Here is a 27,349-nt window from a genome sequence, read left to right on the forward strand (position 1 = left end):
AAACCCCTTAAGCACTACCAAAACTGAATCGCAATTTTGTGATGATTTCAAAACAGGAGCAAATAACTTATAATCTAGTAACAGCAAAATAAATAAGCCTTATGAGAAAACCAGAATTTTCAGGTGGGCATTAAAGAAATTCATATATTCACAAACTTCATATGCTTTTACCTTCAATTACAATATATTTTGAAGTCCACTGCTTCTTGAAAGTTGTGAGCAGATTTTTTCTCCTAATGCAGATGACATGCTCTTTAAAATCAAATTCTTCTGTGTAGAACCGGAGAAGTCCCAGCCACAGTTGCCCAACAGATTCAGTATTTTTGCCATAGTCTGGCCAAACAACTGACTGAAAATGACAGAAATATTTTTATGTCCAGTATTTACATTAAGCAGAATAATTTCCATAATTTCCAAACTCAAACAATATAAGTCTTATTTTATAAAGAAACAAAACTGATTTATACCAGAATACTTCCTTTCATAATTGGTATTAATAATCCAATAGTGATTTTAAACGGTATATTTTTTTATTTATTAAAAACAAAAGTGGACAACTAATAAAAATTCTAGCATTAGGTTTTGCCTGTATAAAAAAGAATTTATTAATTCCCTTTATGTATCTATATTATAAAATAAAATTATTCAACAGGATTAACTAGCTTTGACCAGATATACAGAGAGTATTTTTAAGAGTTACCTCCAATCAGTGAGACATACAGAGCGACTAATCATCATGAACATCCTTTTGATCTATTTTTTCAGATTTTGGAGATTGTATTTTCACAGATGAATTACAAACAACTATATTCTAAAAGCTTTACAGCAGAGAACTGGGATTTCAAAGCAGAAGTTCCTCTACTTCCACTCCTATATTTGTTGTTTTTTCAGTTGTGATAAGAGTAGCTTGTACAGTGCTGCATTTTGGATTTAGTATGAGAATAATATTGACAACACGCTGATGTTTGAGTTGTTGCCAAGTAGTGCTTAACCTGAGTCAAGAACTTTCCAGTTTCCCCTGCTCCGCCAGCCAGCAGGTGCACAAGAAGCTGGGAGGGAGCACAGCCAAGACAACTGATCCGAACTGGCCAAAGGGACATTCCGTACCGCAGAACATCATGCTCAGTATATAAACTGGGAGGAACTGGCCAGGAAAGCCCCATGGTTGCTGGGGGATGGGCTGGGCACTGGTCAGCGGGTGCTGAAAACTGTACTGTGCATCTCTTGCTTCTCTTTGGTTTTATTCCTCTCTTTTTTAATTACTATTATTATTAATAGTAGTGGTAGTATTGTAAGTATTATGAGTATTTTATATTGTTTCAATTAACAAACTGTTCTTATTTCAATCCACAGTTTTTTTTTCTTTTGAGTCTCCTTCCTACTGGGAGAGGGTGGGGGGAATGAGAGATTGGCTGTGTGGTACTTAGTTGCTAGCTGGGGTTAAACTACGATACTCAACCACTATATTTGGGAACAATGTCTTTAAAAGAAATTTCTTTTCATTTGCCCAGCTACAGGTAACAGCATTTCCAATTAGCCTGATTTACTTACCAACTCCTCTATCTTATCAAAGAAATATATGTTCCAGCCATCAACTAAAATTTCAGGCTTTTTTGGTTCTTTGTAGATCTGAAAGTATAATATTAAAACCCATTAGAAGAGCCCCTCATATTCAGCACTGACATTCTTCTGGTCAATACTGTGTACAGATATGCGTTTCTTTCCAATATACCGTACCTCTTGAAGAACAGGGATGACAGGTGGATTTCTCTGTTGAAGAAAATAAAGCACCATAAGAGTGTATGCATAAGATGACAGGCTACCTCGAGATGCATCTCCAATGTCACACATCTAGAAAAAGAAACATGATTTGTATCTTTCATGGTTATCACTCCTTGCTGCAGGCACTACTGCTTTCAAATGTCTGAAATATACTTACTTTTGTGAAGACTTTCATTGTGTAACACAGATATTTTACTCTAGGATCAATAGCTGCATAAGATGACAGAAGTCTTGTGTTATGCAAGGCCTACAAAAATAAGAAAGTCATATAGAAAACACCAGAGTTCTGAAGACATTAAGGAAATAAGCTGAAAACACAAAAAACAAAAACTCTAAGTTGTGTCCTCAAGAAACGCAGATGTGAAGCCCTGCAGAGTAGGAACATAGATTAAGAAAGGAAGCATTCCACCATGAGGTTATCACCTGCTCTGTTAAAAAGCCAATCAACTTCCTTAATCTCTGTGGATGTGGTACCAAGCAGCACTCACAGAACAGTATTTCAAAACAAGAAGTATTGATCTACTACTGCAGTTTAATATTTGGTAGAAGGTAAATTCTTGAACCAAGAGTCAGTCCAGAAACGTGAGACTCATATGGATGCATAACTTCAAGAAAACTTTCAGACTTAGTGGTTGAGGTGTATTCCTAAGACTGCTCTTGAACTCATACAAAATCTTCAGAAAGCTTAAGAACTGGCTTTGAGATTTAACTTTCCTTTGTTTCAAGGAACTGGCTTTCAAAATTTAGAGATACTGAAATAAACAAAACCTGGTTTTAAAATATTTGGCCAAAAATATGTTATAGTTCAGGCAAGCTGGGTTCAAAATCACTACTTCAGGTCTCAAGGCTAGGCAAGAGCCATGATGGGAAGTGGAGTGTAAAAAGGCTGAGGTTACATTATTTTCTCTCATTTACAGAAAGACTTAGACACTTAAACCACTATTTCTTACTCTTAGTGAAGAACTAACAGATTTTCTTAGAAAAGTGACAACTCCAAAGTCACGATTGTAAAAAAGGAAAGTCAAGTAAAAAAAAAAAAGGTTTTTTTTAAATATAAAACTGCAATAGCTAATTGGAAACAGTCACTCACTTCAACCTCAAGAAGGGGAGAGGGGGCGTCGTGAGGGGATCAGGGGGCACTGAGGGCATGAAGTGTTACTGGTGAAGATATGGAATGACACTGAGCTCCTTGTCAGTGATGACACAGGGAATGTGCAGCTCCCTGTGGGTTTGGGACAGGAATGTGGCACTGCATTGTACCAGGTGGATACCCTGCAGCAAATCACATCTTCAGAAAAGGTCTCTGTTAACTCATAGCTCCAAGGATGCAGCTCAAGGGATGGCAACATTGTGGTTGTTGTTGACAGATCAGTGGCACTGCCAGACAGCACCAGGCTGCCTCTTCTGCTCCACATTCAGTTTGATACTAACCTGGATGTAGTTGGTATGTGTCAAGAAAAACAATTCCTAGTGGTTGGTGAGAAAAGTGGCAACTTCCATCTTATTCACATTCCATCCAAACAAACCTTGCTAACTAAGATTTTGGTTGAATATTCTTCAAGTGAAAAGGCTTACTTAAACCTCTTTATTGTAAAAGATATTGCAGATGCAAATGTTTATCACATGTTTGTTCTCACAAGCAATGGATGTTTCTGCATTATATGTCTCCCACTTGCTAAAACACAGGAAGCAAGGAGAAGATGGACATGACTATAGCAAAAAAATTACAAGGACAGATAAAGTCAACCTTCATTTCCACAGAGGAGCATTACAGCCTGGGCTGTCAGGATTCTGTGATCAGCAACCCAGTGAACAAGATCCATTTGATAACTGGGGGTTAAGGAGATCATGTGCTCTCCAAATGGGAGGTGGACACTACCAATGCCCTGGCGTCTCTTCAAAGTTTTGCTGATTCAAGTTTGGTCAAAAGTGCTGCAAAACTTCAAGTCCTTGACAATATGTTGTTTGTTTTAGATACAGAGAACATCTTAAGCATGTGGGATGTTTATTCTCTTACTCTAATTTGGGATTGGCCTTGAATACATATTGAAGAATTTCTTCTAACTACAGAATCAGATTCTTCTCAAGTCATGTGGGAAGGGCTTGCCAACCTTAAACTGATTGTCATGACAATACCAGATAACAAAATAGATCTGCGTTTTTTTGCTATAAAACATAAAATAAGAAAAGGAGATAACCTTACCAGAGTATTATATAAACTGATGTCTACTTCAAGACCACTTCTGACATGGAAAAATTTGACAATAGGGACTTTTGCAGTTGTTATAGGCAAGACATTTCTTAAACCTAGGACAAAATGTTTTATTACTGAATGACTACAGTACAGTCCTCATAGTATCAAATAACTTCTAACTGTAGCAAAAAGGCTACAGAATAAAATCTTAGTTGATACTAAACTTATGTTGGTCAGTTATGTTTTAATAGTGATTTTAGATATGTGTCAAACATGATCAATCTGCTAAAAATAATTTATACATTTAGCCCCCTCAAAAAACCAAGATCAGTCTAAATAAGCGAGAATATAATTTCTTTATAGCGAAATAAGCTTAAGAGAGAATTGACAGTTCACTCTAATTATACAAAATTAACTTGAGATCCACCAAAACAAGCACTAAGAAAGTCATGATTTCTTGCAGAAAAAACAGAATTCTCATTGCAAACTTGTATCAGAATATCTTTGACTATCAACTTACTACTCACTGAACATACAAATACAACATAACTACTAACTTGAAGCCTCAAATCTTAAATTGTTTGTTCTTATACATGTAGGTTATAAATATCTGTCCAATTCAGATGTGGACCTATTATAACCTCATATGCAAAAAAATAAAAAAATCCAAATGCTCAAAATATTTAATCTCACTCTTACTACTATTCCCTTCAATCTAATTATATCTTAAGGATTTTCATCTACAGTGCCCCAGAACATTCTCATTACATCAACCGAAGTCACATAAACAGAATCACTTATTTCAATTTTCCAGAAAGTTACCTGACTGTTTCTTGAGAACTTTTGCTAAATCTTCAATGATTCTGATGCAATCAAGTCCCTAAGACATTAAGAAAAAAAGTTGAAAGATTTATCTGCTCTATTTTAGCAAACCTTTTATTATGTGCCATTAAGCTTAAAGCTGTATAATTGAACATTTTGTGTTATACAAAATGTGTATATGTCTGAATACCAGAAATTGTTTCAAAATAGCATGTATCAACAGTAGACAATATATTAATGTAAGCTTTTAAAAAAACTGATATCAGGCATGAAGGGCCTAACAGTGCCCTTCCACTGTTTACCATTCCTAGTTGCTTATGCTCCAAAGCATGTTATTTATCCGCACAGATAAAACTAGAAGTGCAGAATTCAGAAGAAAACTGGCTACTGAAAGTTATTCTTAAACTAATGCTTAGATCAACAGCAAAAACCTTAAAAATAATCTGCCTTTGTGGCACCTTCTTCTAATATGAAAAGCTTCTATAAAATAATAAATTTGTTACACTAGATATACAATATAACAGTAAAATTTTGCATTTTTTTAACAACAAAACCAAAATACTTCCAAACTACCTCAGCTGTTTGCAGTCCATCTATGGTCATACAGATATCAAGGTCACTTTGTTTGAAGCCAAAGCCATTTTTTGAGGAGCCAAACAAATCCAGCTTGGTTCCTGTAAGAAATGTGATGTATAAATCAAGTTAAAATAATTATTACAAAACTACTCTCTGCTGCTTTGATTGTTTTTTTTTCCTTACCTTGCCATTGTTCCTCCCTACTGTGTTCTAGATATGAATACATAAAACCCCCCAAATTTAAATGAAACCCTTAAAAGACTTAGAACAGAAATTAATGTAATGAAACATGGCAATGCTGGTATAAATGCAACATTTATATGTCAAATCTTGAAAACTAAAGTGTTTATTATGTTGAAATTATATGTTTTCTTGGAAAACACTCAAATATGAACAGTCAAAAGTATAAATGTGAAGTTAGAATGGGCCTTTTTACCTGGGAAATCCTGTCTAATGAAGATTTCCAAGTTTTGTCTTATATATTCCCGAGCTTGATCCTCTACTATATTTGGAGCAAAATCATCTTAAAAACAAAAGACAACAATTTAGACATCTGTAGAAAGAGCGAACAGCAAAGATTCAAATGCAAATAGTGAGGGGTTTACAGTAGGGCAGGGAAGGGAAAAGAGAAGAAGCAAGAGAAGATTCACATATGAAGGAAAGAAAGCAAGGATGTAGGAGAAAAATACCTGTTCAAAGAAAAACATTAATTAGACAAATAATGCATTTTGTCTGGTCAGAAATGGCGAGAGAGAAAGGAGGAAAGTTGGGTCACTCTGAAAAGAACAAAAGTGGAGAAGTATTACAAAACTGTATTTCGACTGTTTTTTCCTAGAACACCTAAATCTTTGTTTACTAAAAACTACAAGGTAAGTAACTAACAAAATTCAAAGCAGACAAATGTAAAAGCATCAGTCAAAAACCCCACCCAAAATCAGATTCTCAGAAATTAAATTTATTTGCCTATATGAGTAATCAGCCAGCCACTCCGTGGAAGACAAGTCTAAACACTTTCTGTTTCTCTAGATACAAACTACTCAGTAGTCCTAATAAGCTGTTACAAATCTTAGAATTGTATCTAAGAGTTGGAGGCTATGTAGCAAATAAACGGTCACCCTTTGTAATGCCATTAGCCTGTGGTTACTTTATAATTTTTTCTGATTCTTTTTTTATGACACAACAATATTCAAAGGAAAAAACTTACGGTAACATTGGACACAAACTTGATCTAGAATAACTGAAAATTTGGGTGTCAGTGCTGGCAATGGGTCAAGCTCAATTTTCTTGAAGTCTTCTGGACAATCACTCTTTAAATGACCTTCCCGTTTGCACAAGCTACATACTACTGTAGGAGACTGCATGAACAGAAAGCAAAGACTGGTTTTAAAAACTATAGTACTTTAATGAATTTGAGCAACACTCTCATATAACTTCTAACAGAACATAAGCAATATGTTTATGTTCTGATACAGCTTGCTTACCTTGCCCTTTGTAAAAGCTTGTTTACTGAATTCATAAAAAAGTTCAGATTCTAAGCACTGCTCTGTTGCTGTGTTGTCTTCAAGATGGCTTTTCTTCTCATTAAGATCTTCTTCACTCAAATTAACCCGCAGAGGTCCATCTACATTTTCTTTGAAATGTTTATTCTCATATTTACTTAGGACGGAAAAACCACCTTCTACCTCTGACAGTGCATCATCCTCTCCAGATCCAGTGTATGTGTTATCTAGTTCATCTCCAGCTCTTATGGTAACACTGCATTCTCTCTGAAGGCTTGGTGCTTCCTCCTCTTCCTCTTCATCATCTGAGTTAATAATTTGGGATATTTGACTCCATGCTGAACATACGAATTTTTCTGGGGATTCATCCAGTTCATCAGTACCTTCACTGCTATCCTCATCAATGTCAATCTTGTCATCCATTATACCACTGCACTCTAAGCCAAACCCATCATTCTCTGTAAGTGCAGCATATTGAAAACCTTCTAAGTCTGAAGTACTACATGTCTCCACGTCATGCTCGTTCACTGTAACTAGGAGATCTCCACTGTCACTGTCTTCATCTATTCTCTGCTCAGCAGCCAGAATATTATTCCATTGTCTTTTTGATTGTTCATGTTCCTCTTCTTCCTCCTCTTCTTCATCTTCATTTCCACTCTCTGTCTCTTCACAACTTGGTTTAAAATCCTCATTATCTTGAGAAATAATTTCCTCGATTATACAGTCTGAGTCTTCATGGGTAATTCCCAAATGACTTATATCATCAGCCAATTCTTCTTCTGTGAAACTTTCTGAGCCATCATACAGTTTTGAAGGACCAATTTTACGTTCCTTGGGAGTGCATGCAGTCTCTTTTACACAATCTTCCACTACTGCTGTGTTTGTTCTACCATCCAAGTTTCGCAAGTCAGAATCTTCATGCTTTATAGCACCTTTCCCATGGTTTGGCATTTGGGATTTCTCCTCACTGGCATTTGAAGAGGGTCTTTTGCTCAATTTTGCACTTCTTTTATGAGGCAAGGCAAAATACTTGTAAGTTGCTCTCAGGCAGTGAAGAATATACTCATACATTAGCTGGCTGTTCAGAGTTCTCGCCACGTTCCTTTTGACTGAATATGGGTCTAGTAAAAAGAAGAAGTGAGCCAGCAGTGAAGGAGTTCACTTTTTAAAAAAAAAGAATACACACTTAAAGCTTTACAGAATTTGAATATACTACTGTTAAGTTAGTCTTAAACACTGTGTTAGGACATATGATCTCCGAATTGTGCTGAAGACAATTTTTAAGTTCACTTAATTACTTCTGATAATGTTGAAAATAATACGCAAGAGAAATACTACTTAAATTGATTCTTTTCAAGACATATTCTAGTATATTGGAAAGCACAGGTCAATACTGAAAATTTCCAAGTTATAACACGCAATGTCAATAGCCAAGTCAGTACTCTACAAAATTAAAACAACAGTTCTTTGAAGTTTGTTGAGATACCTTCCACAGCAATGCGCTTTTTAGGCCAATCCTTTGATTCACGAGACACTGTTTCTTTGAGTCGTATGCTAATCACCAAGTCAGCCATATTGAACTCCAAGGCATAGAAACGGAGCAGTTCAAGCCAGAGCTGACCAACAGGTGCTGAACACTGCTGACCTAAATTAAATACTAAGGGAACCTGTCAATTACAGAAGAAAATCTTAAATAATATTTAGTGCACAGGTGTTCAACTGTTACACTGCCTTGTATTTCATCTGCAATACAGTATGACAGAATTTATCACTGCTACTATACTCCTGTAATTGCAATATAACTGTAATTAAAAAATTGGAAGCCATAGTATAAAATCAGATTATGAAACTTCAAAATTAAAGACTGCAGCAATGGTAAAGAATAGCATCAATGATAACAATTGCTTCTTTAAGTTTTTATGCCATAATTTATAAATTTCCAGGAAAGTAGCATATCTCATCTAACAGGACAGAATGGATTATAAAGCTCACTTTTTAGCAAAGCCTAGGCTGTACTGTTAACTCTCATAACATGCAATCATATAGTGATACTGTTTCTTACAAAGCTGTTATAGTAGAAATAAGGAAGAGTTCAAAGCATAGAGGAAATATTTTCCATATGCTTAACCTACTTCTGAGATAAAACTGCTCCAACTGTATAAACTATTCTCCCATGACAGATTAAAACCCAGGGTCTTATCAAAGATTTTGAAATAACATCTATTTGCCTGCCAGCTTCTTAGCCAATAGGTAAGGATATCCTATAGGTATATCTTAGTTCAGCACATGGTTTTGAAACATAAATACAAAACTAAAATAGAACATGGCTCTTTTTTGTGAACAAAAACAATTGCTAGACTACTACAGAAATAAATTTAAAAGTTCCGACCTTGCCCCTTCTAGGAGAAGTTTCTTGTGGCAAATCAGAATCATCAGTAGGGCTACGCTCCCAAACCACAGCATCACTCTTGACTTCTTTCAGATGAAAATGAGTTAATTTGTTTAATGAGAATCCTCCAATCTAAAGAAACAGAAAAAGAAACATATAGCTAAGCATCATATGAACTTTAAATCTTACCGCCACTCCCTATGACAGTAAGAGAGAACAGAGCAAAGTTTAAAAATAGCTGTTACAGGTCTTGAATATGGCCCAATCTTTTTCTCTCTTCTCCACATACTTCTCTACAAAAAGCTTTCTAGAGCTTGATGCTTTTGGAAGGCTATGCACTCCGGAATGTGGACAAATGGGAGGTGGATTGAGAACTGGCTGAATGGCAGATCCCAAGAGGTTCATAATCAGTGTCACAGGGTCTAGTTGGAGGCCTGTCACTGGTGGTGTCCCCCAAGGTTCAATACCGGGCCCACTGTTATTTAACTTTTTCATCAGTGACTTGCATGAAAGGACAGATGCCTCCTCAGCAAGGTCACTGATGACATAAAGTTGGGAGCAGTGACCGATACCCCAGAGGGCTGTGCAGCCCTTCAGCAGGACCTCAACAGGGTGGAGAGATGGGCAGGGAGGAACAGTGAAATTCAACAGAGGCAATTGAAGGGTCCTGACCTGGGGAGGAATAATAATCTCAGGCACCAGCACAGGCTGGGGACTGACCTGCTGGAAAGCAGCTCTTTGGGGAAGGACCTGCCAGACAATAAGCTGTCCATGAGCCTGCAGTGTGTCCGTGTGGCCAAGAAGGCCAATGGTATTGTGGGGTGCATTAGGAAGAGCATTGCCAGCAGGTTGAGGCAGTGATCCTGCCGCTCTACTCATCCCTAGTGAGGCCACGTCTGGAGTGCTGTACCCAGTTCAGGGTTCCTTAGGACAAGAGAGTCACGGGCCTCCTGGAGCAGGTCCAGCAGAGGGCTACAAAGTTGATTAAAGGACTGGATCACCTCATGAAGAAAGGCTGAGAGAGTTGGGCCTGTTCAGCCTCAAGAAGAGACAGCTGAGAAGGGAATCTCATCAATGTATACAAGTATCTGCAGGGAGGGTACAAGAGGACGCAGCTAGGCTCTTTTCAGTGGTGCCAATCAACAGATGGGGCAGAAACAGGTGAACAGGAAGTTCTACCTGAACCTGAACATGAAGAACTTCTTTACTGTGTAGGTGACTGTGCAGTGGAACACGTTGCCCAGAGAGGTTGTGTATTCTCTCTGGGGATATTCAAGAATTGTCTGGATGCAATCCTGTGCCATATGCTCTAGGATGACGCTGCCTGAGCAGGGAGGTTGTAGGACGTGTGTCCAGGGGGGCAGAGGCAGGGAAGCCCAGGGGACATGCGTAGAAATATGTACCTTCATTGGTCACAAGGTCACATGGTTTTAAGGGATAAAAACAGTGCTGGGTTTGAATTAAACTCTCTTTGATTACCATCTCATTGGGGAGCTGACTCCATTTCTTTATCATATAAAGACCCCACACGACAGGAGGTTGGACCAGATGACCCACTGTGCCCTTCCAACCTGACCCATTCTGTGATTCTGCATCATGCAACCTTGTCTTTGCACATTAGACAACCATAAACATGTATCTTTTACTTACATCACCATATACAACAGGACATTTTTACTCATCCAGTTCTCTCATCTAGAGAGTTGAGATGCTTTGGAATGAGTCACTAATGTACTGAAGTAAATTCTTAACTACAAGGCCCATGTAATTGGTTACAGACACTGGAACATGCACACTTAATATAATGAGATTAAAGGAACAAAAATGGGTGCCATGAATATAACACCTAAATGGTGTCCTGGAGAATTGGATTCTGGATTTGCATCCATAATACAACTCTTGATATTAAAAAGCATTTCAGTTTCTAAAACCAAGAAATACATGCTCTAAACTTCTAATCTGATCCCTTGGGCAGGTATCACACCAGAGTGCTCCCCAAATATGGTCTATGTTTTGAAGAATTAGATGTCAAACTCCAAGATACTGTTTTGGGATGTAGCTATGTGGATTGAGTTCACAAGACTCTGGAAGAAAGGCCAAAAAAACCCGAAAAAATAAATTGTTGCAAAATGCATTATTCAATGTCCAGCTCTCCTTATTCACAAAAGAGGCAATAGAGCACTTAATTTGATGGCTAAGATTGTGAAATGCAATCTTACAGCCAGGCATACAAAGGTTAGGTGTAGTCTGGATGAATTCACGTTCTTAATTCCTGCAGAAATGGCTTGCTTATGGCTTGCTCAGAATAGCATGAAGCTGACAGATTACAAAGCACCACAAGTGACTGGTCCTCTCATTCACACTATTCGCTGTATAAATACACATACCCATGATCCCAAATAGACAGGTAGTAAAGGCTCTTTCCTCTGTTGTAGGAAGAAAATAACCATTAAAGCAAACACGTAAGGTGACAAGCCTCCTTCTTCAGGACGATCAACACAGCACAACTGCAAAAACAAATTGTGCAGTCATTAGATTTTGAAGTGATACCATGAAAAATATTCTTTTAATTACGGTTCAGAAGCCTTACACATTAAATACTGACAGAAATTCAGATATCTTTGAGCTTTCAATGGATGGAATTTGCTCTCAAGGCCTGTATATTTACTGCAGGTATGTTACTACTGTAACATTTTCAGTATAAGAGCCATAGAATGCAGACTGTGCTATATGCTGTCTGGTTTACCATTTTCAGAAAATGATGACTCCTTTTATGTAGCTACAGTACAAGACAAAAGTTTTTCAATTTTTAAAATTAAATAATATTTTAATGGTGGGCACACAAAGTTTTAGAACACATTGTTTATTCACAAGATGGTTTTCATCTACAATGGAGAAAAGTAGTTTTTTCCTTTATTTTTTTTCATGATGGATTACGTTTATGGGGAACTTGCAGTTCCATTTCATACACATTCCTCTGATTAGTTTAGCAAAAAAGCACGATTCTTACAGTCTGCATGTTACTGAACGAAGCTTAAAATTCCCCTTTTGAAATTTAGCAGAACATTATTGCAGACAAATGATAGTTACATAATTTACAAAATTTACAATTTGTAAAAATCTATACCCTTATTCCAACTCTTTTTCTAAGGACTGTTTCAACAATTGTTTTCTCAGCTATAACAACAGTCTTACCAGCATAACATAGAAACTCATTCAATATTTATTCACAGATGGGGGAACACAAATGACTCTTACCTTTGCCCAGTACCTGAAGGCAGTCACTAAAGGTACGACAGCAGGTTCCAGCTTTCCAAGTGTAGCCAAATGGTTTGTTGTCAGACAAGCATTCTCATTCCCTGCACTCACTTTACAAATAAGGCCACTAAAACCCAAAAAGAAACAAAAGATCTTGGAGGTTTTGTAACAACACCCATTAGGCCAGATAATATCTCACAGAACAGTGTAGCAGAAGGCTGTAAGGAAAGACTTGAAAATCTCTCAAAGACTGTGTCTCTGCATGAAAAGCAGCATGCAATACTAATTTGATTTATGGTTAGGTTGAAGATATATGCATTATAATTTCCTGTAAAAGTGTTTTAAAATACAATTCAAATTTAAGTATTTTTTTCTAACGATATTAATTTACTGAACTGAAAAAGTTACAGTATTAATTTCCTTCATGAAACAAAAATATCTTCCCATACCACAACCACCAGAAAACAGTTTCTGTGCTGTTTACAGAGCACATGAAATATTTTCAAACATGAAAAAATAAAGGTAGCAGCAAATAACAGGTAATATTTTTATCAGTAGCTGTTTACAGATTGTTTCATGAATCTTAACTGATATCCATTAAATGGGCAAAATAAAATAACTTTCACTTGTTCTCAAAATACTAGCAAAGCTAAGCGAACTGATCTTGTCCTTACAGAAATCTATAATTTAATATGGTACGTAAGCTACCTATAAGAAAGGAAAGTTTCTGCTTAAGCAATTATCCCAAATGGAAGGGTAAGGGTACATGCTGGAAGCCATAATGGTTGAAGGGATTGGGAAATACACAGCTGACGACAGAACAACCCTTACCCTCTTATTCTAGGCTAGGAATGACTTGCCCATGAGTGTTAGTTTGTGTTTCAAGATCCATGGAACTGTAATAATTTAGTACAGAAACGTCATTTATCAGATGTTGGTACACATAATTTACATTGCTATATACTATTAGAACACACAAAGTGACAACTGAGACCTTTGCTTTTCTCTGCACACCACCACTGGTACTCTAGCATGGAAATCTGCATCAACTTCTGTAAAAGATTCTAGATAGGAGAAAGAAAAAGAAGCCATGTTAAGCACGGTGTTGACAAAAAAATATGTTGAACTGGATGGAACTAGAGGAGTACAGCTAGAATTTCAGCTCCTAATACAATGACTAATTTTGAGAAAAACAAAAAAGTATATCTGATGATTTACAAGAACAACTGGATTAACTTTCACATGTGATGGGAAGAGTATGGTCTATACAATAAGCACTGTTAAGAAAATACTGAAGAAAAATGGAACTTTTCAAAATTCATATATACACAGACACAATAGCTGTAATTAAGGAGGTATATTTAGGTTAGAGCTGGTTTCAATAATTTAGGCAAACATACAGACAAATGACACCTGTGGAACAATGCTAGCATGAAAAATAAAAATCCAGAGTGTTAAGTCAGTACTATATATAGAAAGAATCAAAGTTTGTTTTCCCTGGTTATCTGACAGTGCTCTATATAAGTACAGAACTATCTTGCCTACATGATGTAATGTCTTTTTGCTATGCTTTTAAAATCTTTTTTCCTCCTATTCTTTATACAGTTTTCCAAATACAATTCAGTTTCATTTTAATCTAAACACTAACAAAGTACAAATCCTGCTGCAGTCTTTTCTCTGAGTAGTGTTTATTGCTTCAAACTGGACTCATTTTTTGATGCCTCACTGTTTCACTGGGCCAGGAGGAGAGAAAACTATGAAACAATTCTAGAAACTCAACTCAAAAATTCTGAAATGACAAGGTTTTCTTGATGTTACCTAGCCAACTGGACACCTAATTTCTTTAAAAAGTATCTTGCTTTTGCCATTGGGGTACCTCAAACACCTAATACTTTATCCCTGTATATTCTCACTCATAGAAAAGGCTTTGCACAACATGTTAATGCAAATATTACTTGCATTTGAAACACATTAGAGATCTTAAATTCTTACAAGATCTCTCTAATGTGGCTGAAAAATTCTCCAATATCATAATGGTCACTTGACCAGACAATAAAATGTACATACAATAACGGTGGGGGTGGCACTGAGAAAAATCTAGATCAGTAAATACATGCACGTTTAATATACATGTTTGGAACCATATGGTCTGACTTCCCAACTGCGGGCACAAAGCAAGGCAAGAAAGCAGTGAAGCTTTTTGCAATTTGTATTTAAAAAGTACAGAACTTTTTTCTGCATATTTTCATTTTTTTCTGCCTGCATATGCTTGAGTTGGTTTGAGTAAGTGCACTCTTTTTAAAAGATTGTAAACTTCATTTCCCTGTATTAATGCATAGGGTTGTACTCATTACCCGAAAAAAACCCCATGTGTGTGTATGCAGTCATTTGCACATGGCCCTCACTGCACTAAGAGGCATGTGCACAATTACAGGAAAAGAGACCACATCTGAAAGTACCTTACCAAGTTTCTGTTACATGCTAAAGAGCTTAGGTTACTTTCTGTACTATGCATGGCTAATAGAGCAGTCTGGGGAAAGAAAGGCAGCAGAGTCTACCTCATGTGTAATGACATCTTCACTTACAATGTAGAAGAAAGCTTCCTACTAGGAATTTCTCACATCAGCACAACTAGTGGAAGTTCAACCCTCATAACACTGAATAGCAAATCAAAAGCAGTTCTGCCAATGTATTCTGTCCTACAGTATTTCTCAGTCTCAGATCTTTCTAAAAAAGGGATAGCATGTGGCATTATCTGTTCAACAGAGGTGAAACTCAACAATACTAAGCAGTAATAATTTAGTGGAATTGAGAAGGCAGCAACTTTTTTCTTACCACTGCTCTGGAGACTTTCTTGCACCAGTAAGAGAACATCTGGTTGAGTCATCTGTCAATAAAAGGAATAAAGCTGTTTTCATAGCTGTCAAAAAGGTGATTTTCTACAATTCAAATTTAAAACACTGCCTCTAGATGTATTTGGCTATTATTAAGTTGTATCAAAAGGAACAGGAACTCTTCTCATTTTGAAGGAAAAAAAATTCTGAGCAACTGTAAGTAAAGTTATTTTTACCTCTATCAAAGACCCGGTTTTGGGAAAAAAACACTATGAGAACTACTATTTCAATGCTTAAATTCGACTGCATTCTCACATAGCGGATCTACATCAGGTCACAGACTGCAATCACAGCTTTTTAAAATCATATGCACTTTAAGAACTTGGATCATTCTTTGTTTCCTAAAGGAAATGCTAAATTTTAACAATAGCACTGTCAAATCAACTACAGCAGGAGTAAGTTTAAGTATGGAGTCAAGTCCTTAATTCCTTTTCAGTGTTCAAGCACAAAGATGTATAGAAACAAGTAGCATGACAAATTAAGACTTTAAATTAGTCTACCTATAAAACACGTAATATGGTTTCATGGCTCAAATACAACCTAGTCAAAACATGCATATATGTGAATATGTCAGTACAGTAACAAGATCAGTACAGAAACCAGATCACAGAAGTGCCATTTAATCCATATGTAAGAGAAAATAAATAATGATCTGTCTCACGGGACTGCTAGAGCACAGATGTTTAAATGTTTTCAGTTTTTCAGAAGGAAGTTTCAACAAAACACAAAGTTGTATTATATTGCCTGATCACTATTCTTATATGAAGAAAGGAATGTTATCCCAAGACCAGACCTGCTTTATTTACTCACTGGGTTTTCAGAAAAAATGTTGCTACCACACTGTAAGATATATTTAAACTATAATCTAAATAAGATACAAACATTCAAAACTACTTAGACATACTTAATAAAATAGCCTTACTTACATGGGCAGGAAACTGGGTATCTATGTTTATGTCTGAAGTTTTGAAACCAAATCTGCTATAGGAGGAGCCATACAATCTTAATGAACACTCTGCAACAAAAAGAATTATACTGCATTTACTCTATGCCTAATTCTAAGTCTGTAGCTACTTCACAGCATTGTCAATAGATCTTAAACCTACAACTGGTTTTGATAACCCCAGGAAAAGAAGGTCTTCCAAAAACCCAGAATTGTTAGTAAATCCTGCCTTCCATGCTGCTGCTAGTAAAGGCTTACCATGAAGGTCAAATGATCCCCATGTCCTTTTCATCTTCACTTTTTACTGCAGGTCTGTTTGGGTCATGAGCACCATTGTAATTTAATTCTGAAACATGGTTGTATTGCTACATCATGTCATTCAACAGACTAGTAACTAAATACACTGTTTCACAGTTTAGCTAGCCAAGATTTTTAATTCAGTTTTCACTTTACAAGCTGTCTGGGGTTTGTGTTCTTTTAGTTGATTTCTTTTTTGTTTGTTCAGTTTTTGTTGTCATTGTTTTGTCTTTAAGTTGGCATATCTAACACTTAGAACGAATTGCAAATAATACCTGGCAATTTTTGACGCAGTAAGTTTTCCATCACTGTTTTAATGTTGAGCCTTTCTTCTAGATCTTCATTATTTAAGCCAAACTCCTGCACTACATTTTCAATAGCAACACCAATAGCTTGTATCTGGGAAGGCGCTGGAGGAGGCAGAGCGGTCAGCAGCTGTTCTTCTTGCTTTTCCTTTCGAGATAATAAGACTGATGTTTTAATGGTTTCCTTGAGTTGCTTAATGTACTAGAATGAACACCAACATCTCATCCCAAGTAACACCATCAGAGGTTTTCCAGATAAGGTAGGCAATCAAAAGCAATAAAGAATCTGATACTCCAGAAGCCTTCAGTAATGTGCAGAGGTACATATACATGTATTTGGTATGTTAAAAAAAATCACTAATTCTTTCCTCACCTATGAGGTGTGAAAAGGTAGGAGAAACAGAAAACCTGCACAGGACATATTTTTGTCCACTTCACGTGGAGAAAGTAAAAGGAACAGAAGATATTTCATTAAAAAAAACAGTAAAATTGACACTGTGCTGGAAATTATTTTGATGCCTATGTTCAAAACAAACTCAATTTCTTTCGAATATAAACAAGTTCTTAATCAATGAGTTCTTAATTTTTATAGTATTTCTGAACTGAAATATTCACTCTGACATATACGTTATAATTTCTAATTCTGCCATACCAAGTACATTTCCTTATTGCTACTGCTCATTCCAAAGTGCAGGTCCCAAAGTTTAGTCTTTTCACCAGTATCACCAAGTAATAGCTTTTAAAAAGACTGAAACATAGCAAAAAATGAACAAGGAATGATTTTAAAAGCAGTGCAGTTTCATTGTCATTAGCGGGGTAAGGAAGGTATCATAAATATGCATTTTATACTTTTTCTTGTCCTTAACTCACCTTCAGGCTTTTCTTGTGTCTTTTCTCTTTAATATGCTTATGAGCAAAAGCCACTGATTCAATCAAAACATCACACAATTTGCAGGTATATTTTGCTGATGGGTAGCTTCGAGGTTGCTAAAATAAAGATAACAAAAAAACCCTAAAATATACAAAGATATTACCTTCATTCAATACCCTTTCTAAGATGAATGACTAACTCTGAAATCCAGAACTACCCTAACTTCCCTAACTCCATATTTACAGTCAAAAAGTTTGCATATCAAATAGAATGCCAGAATAATGATGCTACTGTGTCAATCACCCTATCTTTTACAGTAGAAAATACCCAATGCCCATGAAAGAATATATTAACTAAACAAACAACTGCTCCAGCATTTTAATTAACATCTGGTGTTAATTCATGAATTAAAGGAGCATTCAGTAAATTGTTGTCAAAGACTTATTGCAGTAAAAAATCCAAAAGGATAACCTGACTTCGCTTGACAATTCATTAACAGAAACCATTTTTATTTTACTAAAATTCTGTAACTAAACTTTTTAGCTACAATCAGAGAAATTGTTCAAAGCATACTCTCTGTATTGTATTTACAGAATAAAAAAAATAGGAGAGATCTATACAAGTAAAGACAGTGGTACCTTCTTCAGCCTATAAATGCAGTCTCGCTTCAATCGTTCTTCAGCTTGCTGCAGCCCGAGAAGTTCTTTTGCTGACAGCCCAGATTCATCTATGACTGGACCATCCAATTCATCTTGATCACACTCATCTTTTCTAGTTCTTCTTGATCTTCTTGGTTTTCTAAGCTTCTTCATTTCTTATAAAGAGTTATGAGAGCAAATATATCAAATAACTGCAGAGTACCACACAGCATTTTTAAATTTATTTTTCCTTAATTACCATTCTATTTATGTGCAAATCAAAGAAGGCACAATTCATCTACCCCGTATGGTTTCATAATCTCTTCTGTGCAAGTCTGATACTAATAAGAGTGTATATTAGTTTCAAAATCTACAGTACCTTTGTTATGAACTACAAAAAACCCTACTGATTTGTCCCATTGAAAACAATGACCTTATTCAGATACCTCTGTTAAAACTGGCAAAAAATCAAAACTCAGTGCAATAGATTTCACTGCCTAGCTGGAATGTACCTGTATGTCATTATAATGATAAGGCAGAATATATCCAAAGATTTCAGGATGCCTGGTCAGGCTTTGGTAGAAGAATAGGTTAGACCCATTGGCCACTACAAGTATCACAGACTGAATAATTTGTAAAGGCTAACAGCACTATGGTTTACATGACATATAACAACTTATTAACAAATGGTTATTACTGGTGATAATGTCATTTGCCTTTCAATTAAATCAGTATATGCATTAATATTGCCTTCACATTATTAAACAGACAACTGAAAACAGTAAGAAGCCCTGTTGGCTACTGAAATCAATAAAGAATAGACTTGCTAAGTATTTGCACACATTGCTTAGTAAAGCTGCAAAACATACTAATAATGCTTAGGAAGCTTGCTATGTTTACAGCAAAAGTTCTTGAACAAATTAATGTAAATACCACATCTACTTTTAAGCAGCTTTTGTCACCATTTTGAAGCAGAAATTGCTATTGGTCCAAAGCATACCTGTAAAAATCATCTCAGGAATGAATACACATAGATCAGACTTTCACACTGACTTCGGATCTTACCTTTCACTTGTACAGCTATACAGGATATCCAGATGTATGGAATTTCTACAGTTCCATTCTCCTAAGAAAGTTTATGTAACTTCCTTAGACTCCCAAACCTTTATTATAACATGAAGTTTTAATTTGTAATAATTAAAAAAAAAAACACAATAAAACTCCCAGATAAAACCCAGCTGCTCTACCAAATACATTTAAAAAGTTTCTTTTCTGTGACCACAATTTTTGTTTTTAATAACTGGCAAAAGAGAAACAACATGGTTGTGTATTTTCAGTTATTTGATTCAGTTCACTAAACAGCATGCATGTGCTAGCAGTGCAAACAGGACCAGGACAAGAATGGTAATATAACTTCTTTCAGCAGCAGCACAAGTTTAAGCAGGAATAAACAGAACTAAGGCTTAATAGGTTGCAGGGGCAGTACTCCAAAGGAACCTCCAAGGAGCAGAACAGAAGTCTGAGCTTCTGAACTTTACACAGCCCTTCGATTTTTGCACTGACTCTCCTGCTCAAATTTCTAAGACCTTCCACAGCTGTTTGACTACATTTTTAACTGAGCAGTATAGATAGAAACTGAAAAAAAGGTGTATTAAATTAATGTCTTTACAGGAAAGACTGTGACAACTACCTACTTATCAATTATTTCTGTAACCACTAATTAACTTTAAAAAAAATTAAAAGTAAATAAATACTTCTCATATTTGGTAGTTACAACAGTGACAACCTAATTATAGGCCAATGATTAAATAAAGTACTCAAGGCAAGTTAAAGATAAAGCTCCAGTAAAAAAATTAGTGCCTCAGAGATGTTGTAAACTCCTTACTTATGAGCTACGGTAAAAAGACATGAAGGTAATGGAAAAGGACAACTACACAAAATATTTCAAGTAAAAGAAAATGGTAAAAGAAACATTTTTAATAATTCTTTGCTAGTTGCCATAGAAGTAGAGCTTCTGAAGGGACCTCAAGAGGTGAGCTATGCCAAGCCTCTGTTTCACAGCACAATGAAAGGAACCTTGTCAATCCTGAGCAATGCTCAGGTAACCAGTTCTTAAAGGCCTTCAGGTACCTTTTTCCTAGCTTTACCATTGGAAACTTTCCCTTTATTCCTCATCTGAATCTTTCTTGCTCAATTTTGGGCCCACTGTTTTGTGTCTCATCTATTGGAAAGAAACAAGACAGATTATACTTTCCTAGACAGTGGAATCATGCCTCCCTACCCTATCATTTCGCAGAAAGATTGGGCGTTGTTCACAGTTTTGAGTAGTTTCTGTTTTCTGTATGTTTTCACAATCTTCTTGCCCTTCTTTCAACTGTTTCCATTTTATTCATACAACTGGGGTGCCAAAACTGGACACAGTACTGCAACTGAGTTTACAAAAAGCTTTTAGAAAAAGGGGTACTCGAGGCTGTATTTTTCATGCCTCACAACACCATGACACTTCAGTCGTTATCATCTTCCGATTCACTGTGATTTCAGATTCTTCTCTGGGAAAAGTACTGCTTTATAATAACTTTTCCTCCTTTATTTGCACAGTTGATACACCTACTTTAACAATGGCATTTATGTCCTTTGTATTTCATCCTATATGTAGGTCATTTCTCCAATTCTGCAAAGTTATTTTAATTGACCTTCCTGCTTTTCTGCATTCCATTCCTACCAGCTCCACAGCATATTCAATTTTAACAGCACACAGTTAATAAGCGTGGAGTCTTCATTCATCATTAGAGCAGTATAATAAACATTGAGTAGGACAGAATCCTCACTCACTAGATGTTCACTCACTACTTCTTATAATTTTGACAAAATCTTTAGTATTTTCTGAGTATAGTTATCTAATTAGCTCTGCAAGTCTCTTACATGAATTTAATTCAGAGAATTTTCCTCTAGTTTACTTACAGAACTGTCACACAGGAATATCTAAAGTAGTACAATATAGTACCAGCAATATCCACCAACTGCTTTTCCCATGTCCACAGGGACTTTATAGAAACAAATTGGGACCTGACATACCTTTTTCTTAACAAATCCACACTCACTGCTACTTATCTCTGTTACTTTTCAAATACTTAAAATAGATTACTTTATTCATTCCAAAACAGACTCTCAAGATTAAAGCTGTATACCAGTTTTTTCAATTCCACTTCAAAGAGACACTTGCCCTTTCCCTATATTAGTAGCTCACTTCCCCTGAGTAAGTTCTCAAGTATGATTGTCAGTGGTTCCAAAAATGTATTTCAGTGAGTTCCTGAAGTTTCACAGAAAAAAGTTCATTATATCCAGAAAATTTGACAATAAAATTGTGAAAGCATTCTGATTTTGCTCTCTCCTCATACAAAGTTGAACTGTGTGCAGTTTACTTCTAACAATGAGACACTGGGTACCTGCTCACAGTTTATCTTTTTAGTGACAGTTAATATCAAAAGAAAGGACATTTAATTCCTGGACTTCCTGGTATCAACCAGTATAGCTTTTCCTCTGAGCAGGGGGGTCAGATCAGTGCTGTCTTTGGCTCCCAGTCTTAACTAAAACAATACAGATTTCTTGTCAATAGGTGTTCTATGTTAGTAGCACCTCATCTGTGCCTTAGTCTTTCTGATTTTATCTAATCTTAGCCTCTTCTTTAGAGCTTCCTCTTTCTGCTTTACTTGCATTCAATGAAGATATAAGAGTACTGATCACTTTGTACTCCCTTAGCCTGTCCTTCCTTGCATTTCAATGCTTTGGGCTTGTACTCTCATTATTAGTACCAACTGTGCACAGTAAAGTTCAATATGTATGGAGAATTAGATTTGTGTTATTGCTGTATTAAGTCCTCACAATACTAACAAGGCATTGTTCTCAATCTTAATTAAGACACACTGTTACAGACCTCATAAGCAGCTCCAAAATCTGTATCAACTGTATTGACTTAATTGGAACATCCCTTACCAGCCCTGACGACTCAATTAAATTGTACAGGGAAAACTGCAAACAGGAACACCACAGACGCTGCAACCTACTCACTCCTACCACTTACAAACCAGTTTACAAGGACAACACAATTTATAAAACAAGTTCTGTACCACCTGCTGTAACAATTTGTTTAAAATGCTGCAGTACAGTGCAGTCAATAGTTTGCAATATATGACAAAACAATTTTTTGCTTTAACAGTGAATACTTGAAATTTTACTTTTCAGTAACACATGTAGGAAGCTACTTCACTGGATAGCTATGTAAAAACAAACAAACATATCGATTACCAGAAGTTCCTTTCTGCACATCTGGTACATCTTCGCTCATTAAGTCTTCCTGAAGTTGTGGTCTTACATTTCTTTTTCCGGCACCTTCCACCTCATGAAAAGAGCCCTTTCTTGTCCTGCCATGCACAGGAACCCAGGAAACAGATCGGTACTCTCTCCAGGTGTCGAAAGCACAATGGTGGTCATCAGATGTCCACTTCTTCATTTGGTCTCTTTGGGTGTCATTTAACTTTGACCCTTGATTGGACGTTGCGTTTTTAAGTGAGTTTGGGCTACTCAAAACACTATGTGGCCCTCGCCTCAGACTGCTTCCATAATGACCTGGTGTTCCCTTTCTCTTTTGAAGGCTGGTATCTATTTTATTGCTATGGCCATTTCCATATTCATCCATGGCTTGGTAGTCTTTCTGTAAGGGACTTCCTTTTAATTCTTCTTGATGCAAAATGTCCTGTTCCTTATTTTGTTTGGCAAAGCAAGGTTTTGCAGCATCTCCCATGGTTATTGCTGTTCAATTTAGTGATTCTCACCTAGAAATCAAAAAGTTAAAAGTTGCATTTTAAAAACAATCAAGCAATAAACACTGGCTCTTATTTGTTACAGAAATCTCAACAATCAAAGCCCTGGCTCTGAAATAAGGCAAGCAAGTCTTGGCAGAAACAAACAAAAGGCAGTACAAAACTCAGCTAGGTTTCTTCTCTTAAAATGTCTAAGACCTATAGGTTGTTCATAAAATGCAGAGGCAGCCTATGGCTTTTCCAGCATTAAGGTCTAGATGCCTTTAAAAGACATAGTACATCAGAGTTTCAGCTCAGTACAGGAAAGTTTTGAAAGAATGACTGAAGGAATTTTGTGGCATGTCGATAATGTAGGAGATGACAACAAGGATGGCTCCAAAGCCATTCTACGTAACTGTTCACCTTGAAACCGTTCACCCTGTTAAGAATGAAAACTGTGATGATCAGAGGAGACAGAGGTGAAGAAGTTGAGCTGCAACTGGCAAATATGATACAATTATTTAGAAACAATGCACTCCCTGTGGACTCTGCACATTTTACCCAGACCACCAATGTGAGGTCTCACAGCATTCAGTATTAAGTACTCATGTTCATATCATTTTAGCATTGCTTAAAACATCTGGGCTACTGATTAGCTTGTGTACCTCCACCCCCTTCCCCAGCCACATTCCTGTTCTTACTGTGAAACATTTCCAGGGAGCTGTAACTCCCATGTTGGCATAAACCCATGTGGACTGTGAAAGGGGGAACTACTGGAAGAGACTGCATAAACCACATGAGCAGCAGTGGTCTTATCAACACCGAATATTGTATGATTTACAACCAAATAAAAAAGGTTTTCTCTTTCAAAATATGTGCAGGTGCTTAAGGATGCAGATAAAGCTGTAGAGCATTTTTAAGAAGCACTTAAGCAGCAGGAGATGCCCTTCTGTTGCCTTTAATATTGAAGTAGGGTACCTGATTTTCTTACTTTTTTTTTTAGTTCTGCAGGCCACAAAGGAACTCTTAGGCATCTCAGTGTCTGTTTTCTATAGGCCTAAGACTTTCAGTTCTATCCCCCTCTTAAGCAGTTTTTTTGCTCCTGTACAAGCAACAAACCAAGCAGGATTCCTGTCCTAAAGATCACAATTCTTAGGCAGTTATGTACAACTAAGAAAATGAAGCTACTACGGACGGCTAAGTGCTGAAAGAAAAGTTTCAAACGCACAAAGTGTACTTGCTTCCTAATTTAGGAAAGAAACCACTGTCAAATCCGAATTTCAGAGCAACCTAAAACCAGCTTGTTTTAGTCATCCCCAGAAGCAACGCGCATACTCTGCCGCCAGGATGGATGACGACACTTCCCTGCACTGGAACGAAGCAAAAAGTCAGTTTGCGCTCGCCTCCGGCTCCCAGCCACGACTGAAGGTGCGAGCCTGGCGCGAGCAGGGGGAAGGGGAGGCTGCCCTAGAGGGTCAGCGGCATCACAGACGGGCCCGACAAGGCTCCTGCGGGGCCAGAAGCACCAGGCAGCGCCGGACAAGCTGCCAGCGGGACGCAGGCGGAGGCGTTACGATACCGGCGCACGAAACACGCTACGTGGGCCAGGGCTCCCTTGCTCCCACGCCGCAGCTCTCGACTCCCTTCTCCCCGTCTTCACATCGGCTGATCGGGCTTGACGAGGCCCCTCAGCTCCCGCCCGCCGCGCCCCTGACCCCGGTGCAGGGGCTGGTGGCGACACACAACCCGGCCCCGCCCCACCTTCAGTCCGGAACAGAGCTCCCGGGCGAGGGGCGCGGCAAGAGACGGGGTCGGCCGAGGAGGGAGGGAGAAGAGGGCGCACGGGCGGGCTAAGGAGGACAGAACGCTGGGGGACACCAGCCCGCCGTCAGGATAAGGCCTCGCCCAGCTGTCCGACCGCTGAAGAGAGAGGGCACTCAACCGCCCGCTACCGCTGGCCCGGCCGCCACCCGGCGCCCGCCATTGTGCCGCGCGGAAGCGCGCCCGGGCCCCTCGGCGCGCCCGATTGCGGCGAGGTGTTCCGGCTGCGCGAGGCCGCCCTCCGGCCCAGCGGGGCGGGACAGGGACGGGGAGGGAGGGAAGGGGCGGAGGGAGGGAGAGGGAGGAGGCGGGAAGCACTTATGAAGAGGGAGGGTTCGAGGGTTCCCCCGGGACTGGGCGCGGGAAACTCATACCAACAGCCGGGTGAACGCGCCACTTCGTTTTCTGCGGGACCCAATTCCAGTCACAGAATCGCAGAGTAAATTAGGTTGGAGAAGACCTCTGGGGTGATCGAGTCTAACTTGTGACTGAACACCAACTTGTCAACTAGAACATGGCACTAAGTGCCATGTCTAGTCTTTCCTTAAACGCTTCCGGGGCGGTGACTCCACCACCTCCCTGGGCAGCCCATTCCAATGCCCAATCACCTTTTCTGTGAAGAAATTTCTCTTGATGTACAACCTAAACCTTCCCTGCAGCTTAAGACTATGTCCTTTTTTTCTACTGCTAGTTGCTTGGGAGAAGAGACCAATACCCACTTGGCTACACTTCCTTTCAGGTAGTTGTAGAGAGGGATAAGGTCGCCCCTGAGCCTCCTCTTCTCCAGACTAAACAACCCCATCTATCTCAGCTGCTCCTCATAGGACTTGTGCTCCAGACCCTTCACTAGCTTCATTGCCCTTCTCTAGACTCCCTCCAGCATAGCAATGTTCTTGAAGTGAATGGCCCAGAACTGGGCAGAGTACTCGAGATGTGGCCTCACCAGTGCCATGTACAGAGGCAGGATCACTTCCCGGGTGTTGAAGAGGTGCACTGTGTGCATTGCAGTCATCTCCCAGGAAATGCAATGGAAAATAAATGGATTGGCACAGCAGTCACAAAACTAGTACAATATAATCAAGAACTGCCTAATAATTTCTGAATGTGATGTTGTTGTCTCTTTCATGGGAGAACTGAAAACACTGCTGCACCACCAGGTACTGAAACCAACCGAGTCAAACAGCATGTGTGTCTCAGCAAACAAGACCCCTGATTGCAGCACCTAATGTTCAGAGCAAACTACCCATGGAAACATAAATACAAATTACAGGAACTAGGAAAACCTGGGGCAGGTGCGGAAATGGACACATGCCTGGTTTCTTGTAGGAAAAAAAAATTCTACTGCCTGTCGCACTAAGTTACCCTTCTCACTGGATTAAGTGACCTGTGCATTTTGTGAATATTGCTTGCATTTGCTCAGCCTCTTCCTCCTACAATTTCGTCCTGTTTCTGCATGCCCTCTTCATTACCTAATTACTGCCTGGTTTAGGAAAGTCTCTTCCTGCTGCTCTTTTGTATTCATCTTTATGGAAAAGAGGTGCTCTTAGCAAATGAGAATTCACCTTCCCATTCCAATTCAGACTTCACTAGCAAAATGTGCATATATATTGACTTGCGGGAAACAAACCCCAAAACTTACAAAGGGTATTGAAGCAGATATATTTATTGCAGCGGCTGGATGCATGGGGAGTAATCTCGCCAAACATGCAGCCCCTTTTAAGAGATACAGTGTTACATATGCATTGTTGTGTTACATATACATTAGCTTGTTTCATATGCATTAACTGTGTCAGCAAATTCCTGAAAATTGGGAGGGAAAATCATTAACATATACCACACCTCCAACTCCACCTCAGAACACCCCTTGGGGATCTTCATTTGGGGATCTTTTGGATGAAGTAAGCAATCTTCCTCTGCCCTAAACTTTTCACCTTTGCTAAGAACTGCTGAGCTGGCATTGTCCAATTACCTCAAACCCCGTATCATCTCTAGGAACCTCTCTTTATCAGTCTTCAAGGTCCCTCTTCTTAAGCCTCAAAGCGCCTTATTGAAACTCCAAGGTTTTCTGCTCCTACTAGAGTTCTCATTATAAAGTTAACTATATCCTGTCTGTGAGTTAACACAAGCAAGCAAGGCAATTTAACAGTATGATATCTAAAATTAACTCTAGTAAGTATCTAAGGCTACAATCTTTTATCACCATTCTATATTTTGATCATCCCTTATCAGTATACAGGTTTTGAAGGGAGGTAAATAGCAGA

The 27,349-nt window shown here is 38.0% G+C and overlaps 1 protein-coding gene across 3 annotated transcripts in view; it reads right to left on the minus strand.

Annotated features, from left to right (window-relative positions):
- The window catches only part of TUT7 (terminal uridylyl transferase 7), a 34,624-nt gene extending 9,350 nt beyond the window's left edge, over positions 1-25,274 (minus strand). Inside the window, exons 1-22 of one of the 3 annotated variants that reach the window (XM_008934194.3) lie at positions 25,210-25,274; positions 22,774-23,300; positions 18,469-18,644; positions 17,830-17,946; positions 16,930-17,107; positions 16,341-16,429; positions 15,356-15,407; positions 13,515-13,584; positions 12,521-12,647; positions 11,650-11,769; positions 9,263-9,394; positions 8,360-8,540; positions 6,856-7,994; positions 6,579-6,729; positions 5,811-5,897; positions 5,372-5,472; positions 4,799-4,856; positions 3,986-4,089; positions 1,940-2,029; positions 1,738-1,851; positions 1,552-1,629; positions 172-349 (exon numbers count right to left, since the gene is read on the minus strand). In XM_008934194.3, coding sequence (XP_008932442.3) covers positions 172-349; positions 1,552-1,629; positions 1,738-1,851; positions 1,940-2,029; positions 3,986-4,089; positions 4,799-4,856; positions 5,372-5,472; positions 5,811-5,897; positions 6,579-6,729; positions 6,856-7,994; positions 8,360-8,540; positions 9,263-9,394; positions 11,650-11,769; positions 12,521-12,647; positions 13,515-13,584; positions 15,356-15,407; positions 16,341-16,429; positions 16,930-17,107; positions 17,830-17,946; positions 18,469-18,644; positions 22,774-23,269 — 3,838 coding nt within the window. In that variant the 5' untranslated portion in view covers positions 23,270-23,300; positions 25,210-25,274. Of the gene's footprint in view, positions 1-171; positions 350-1,551; positions 1,630-1,737; positions 1,852-1,939; positions 2,030-3,985; positions 4,090-4,798; positions 4,857-5,371; positions 5,473-5,810; positions 5,898-6,578; positions 6,730-6,855; positions 7,995-8,359; positions 8,541-9,262; positions 9,395-11,649; positions 11,770-12,520; positions 12,648-13,514; positions 13,585-15,355; positions 15,408-16,340; positions 16,430-16,929; positions 17,108-17,829; positions 17,947-18,468; positions 18,645-22,773; positions 23,301-24,495; positions 24,622-25,209 lie in introns of those variants that run through there. The other 2 variants (XM_018080962.2, XM_018080961.2) reach the window with 2 other exon arrangements.
- Between the last annotated feature and the right edge of the window lie 2,075 nt (positions 25,275-27,349).

The sequence above is a fragment of the Manacus vitellinus genome, unplaced genomic scaffold (genome assembly GCF_001715985.3).
Source record: "Manacus vitellinus isolate BGI_N305 unplaced genomic scaffold, ASM171598v3 scaffold_50_pilon, whole genome shotgun sequence".
Lineage (NCBI taxonomy): Eukaryota > Metazoa > Chordata > Aves > Passeriformes > Pipridae > Manacus > Manacus vitellinus.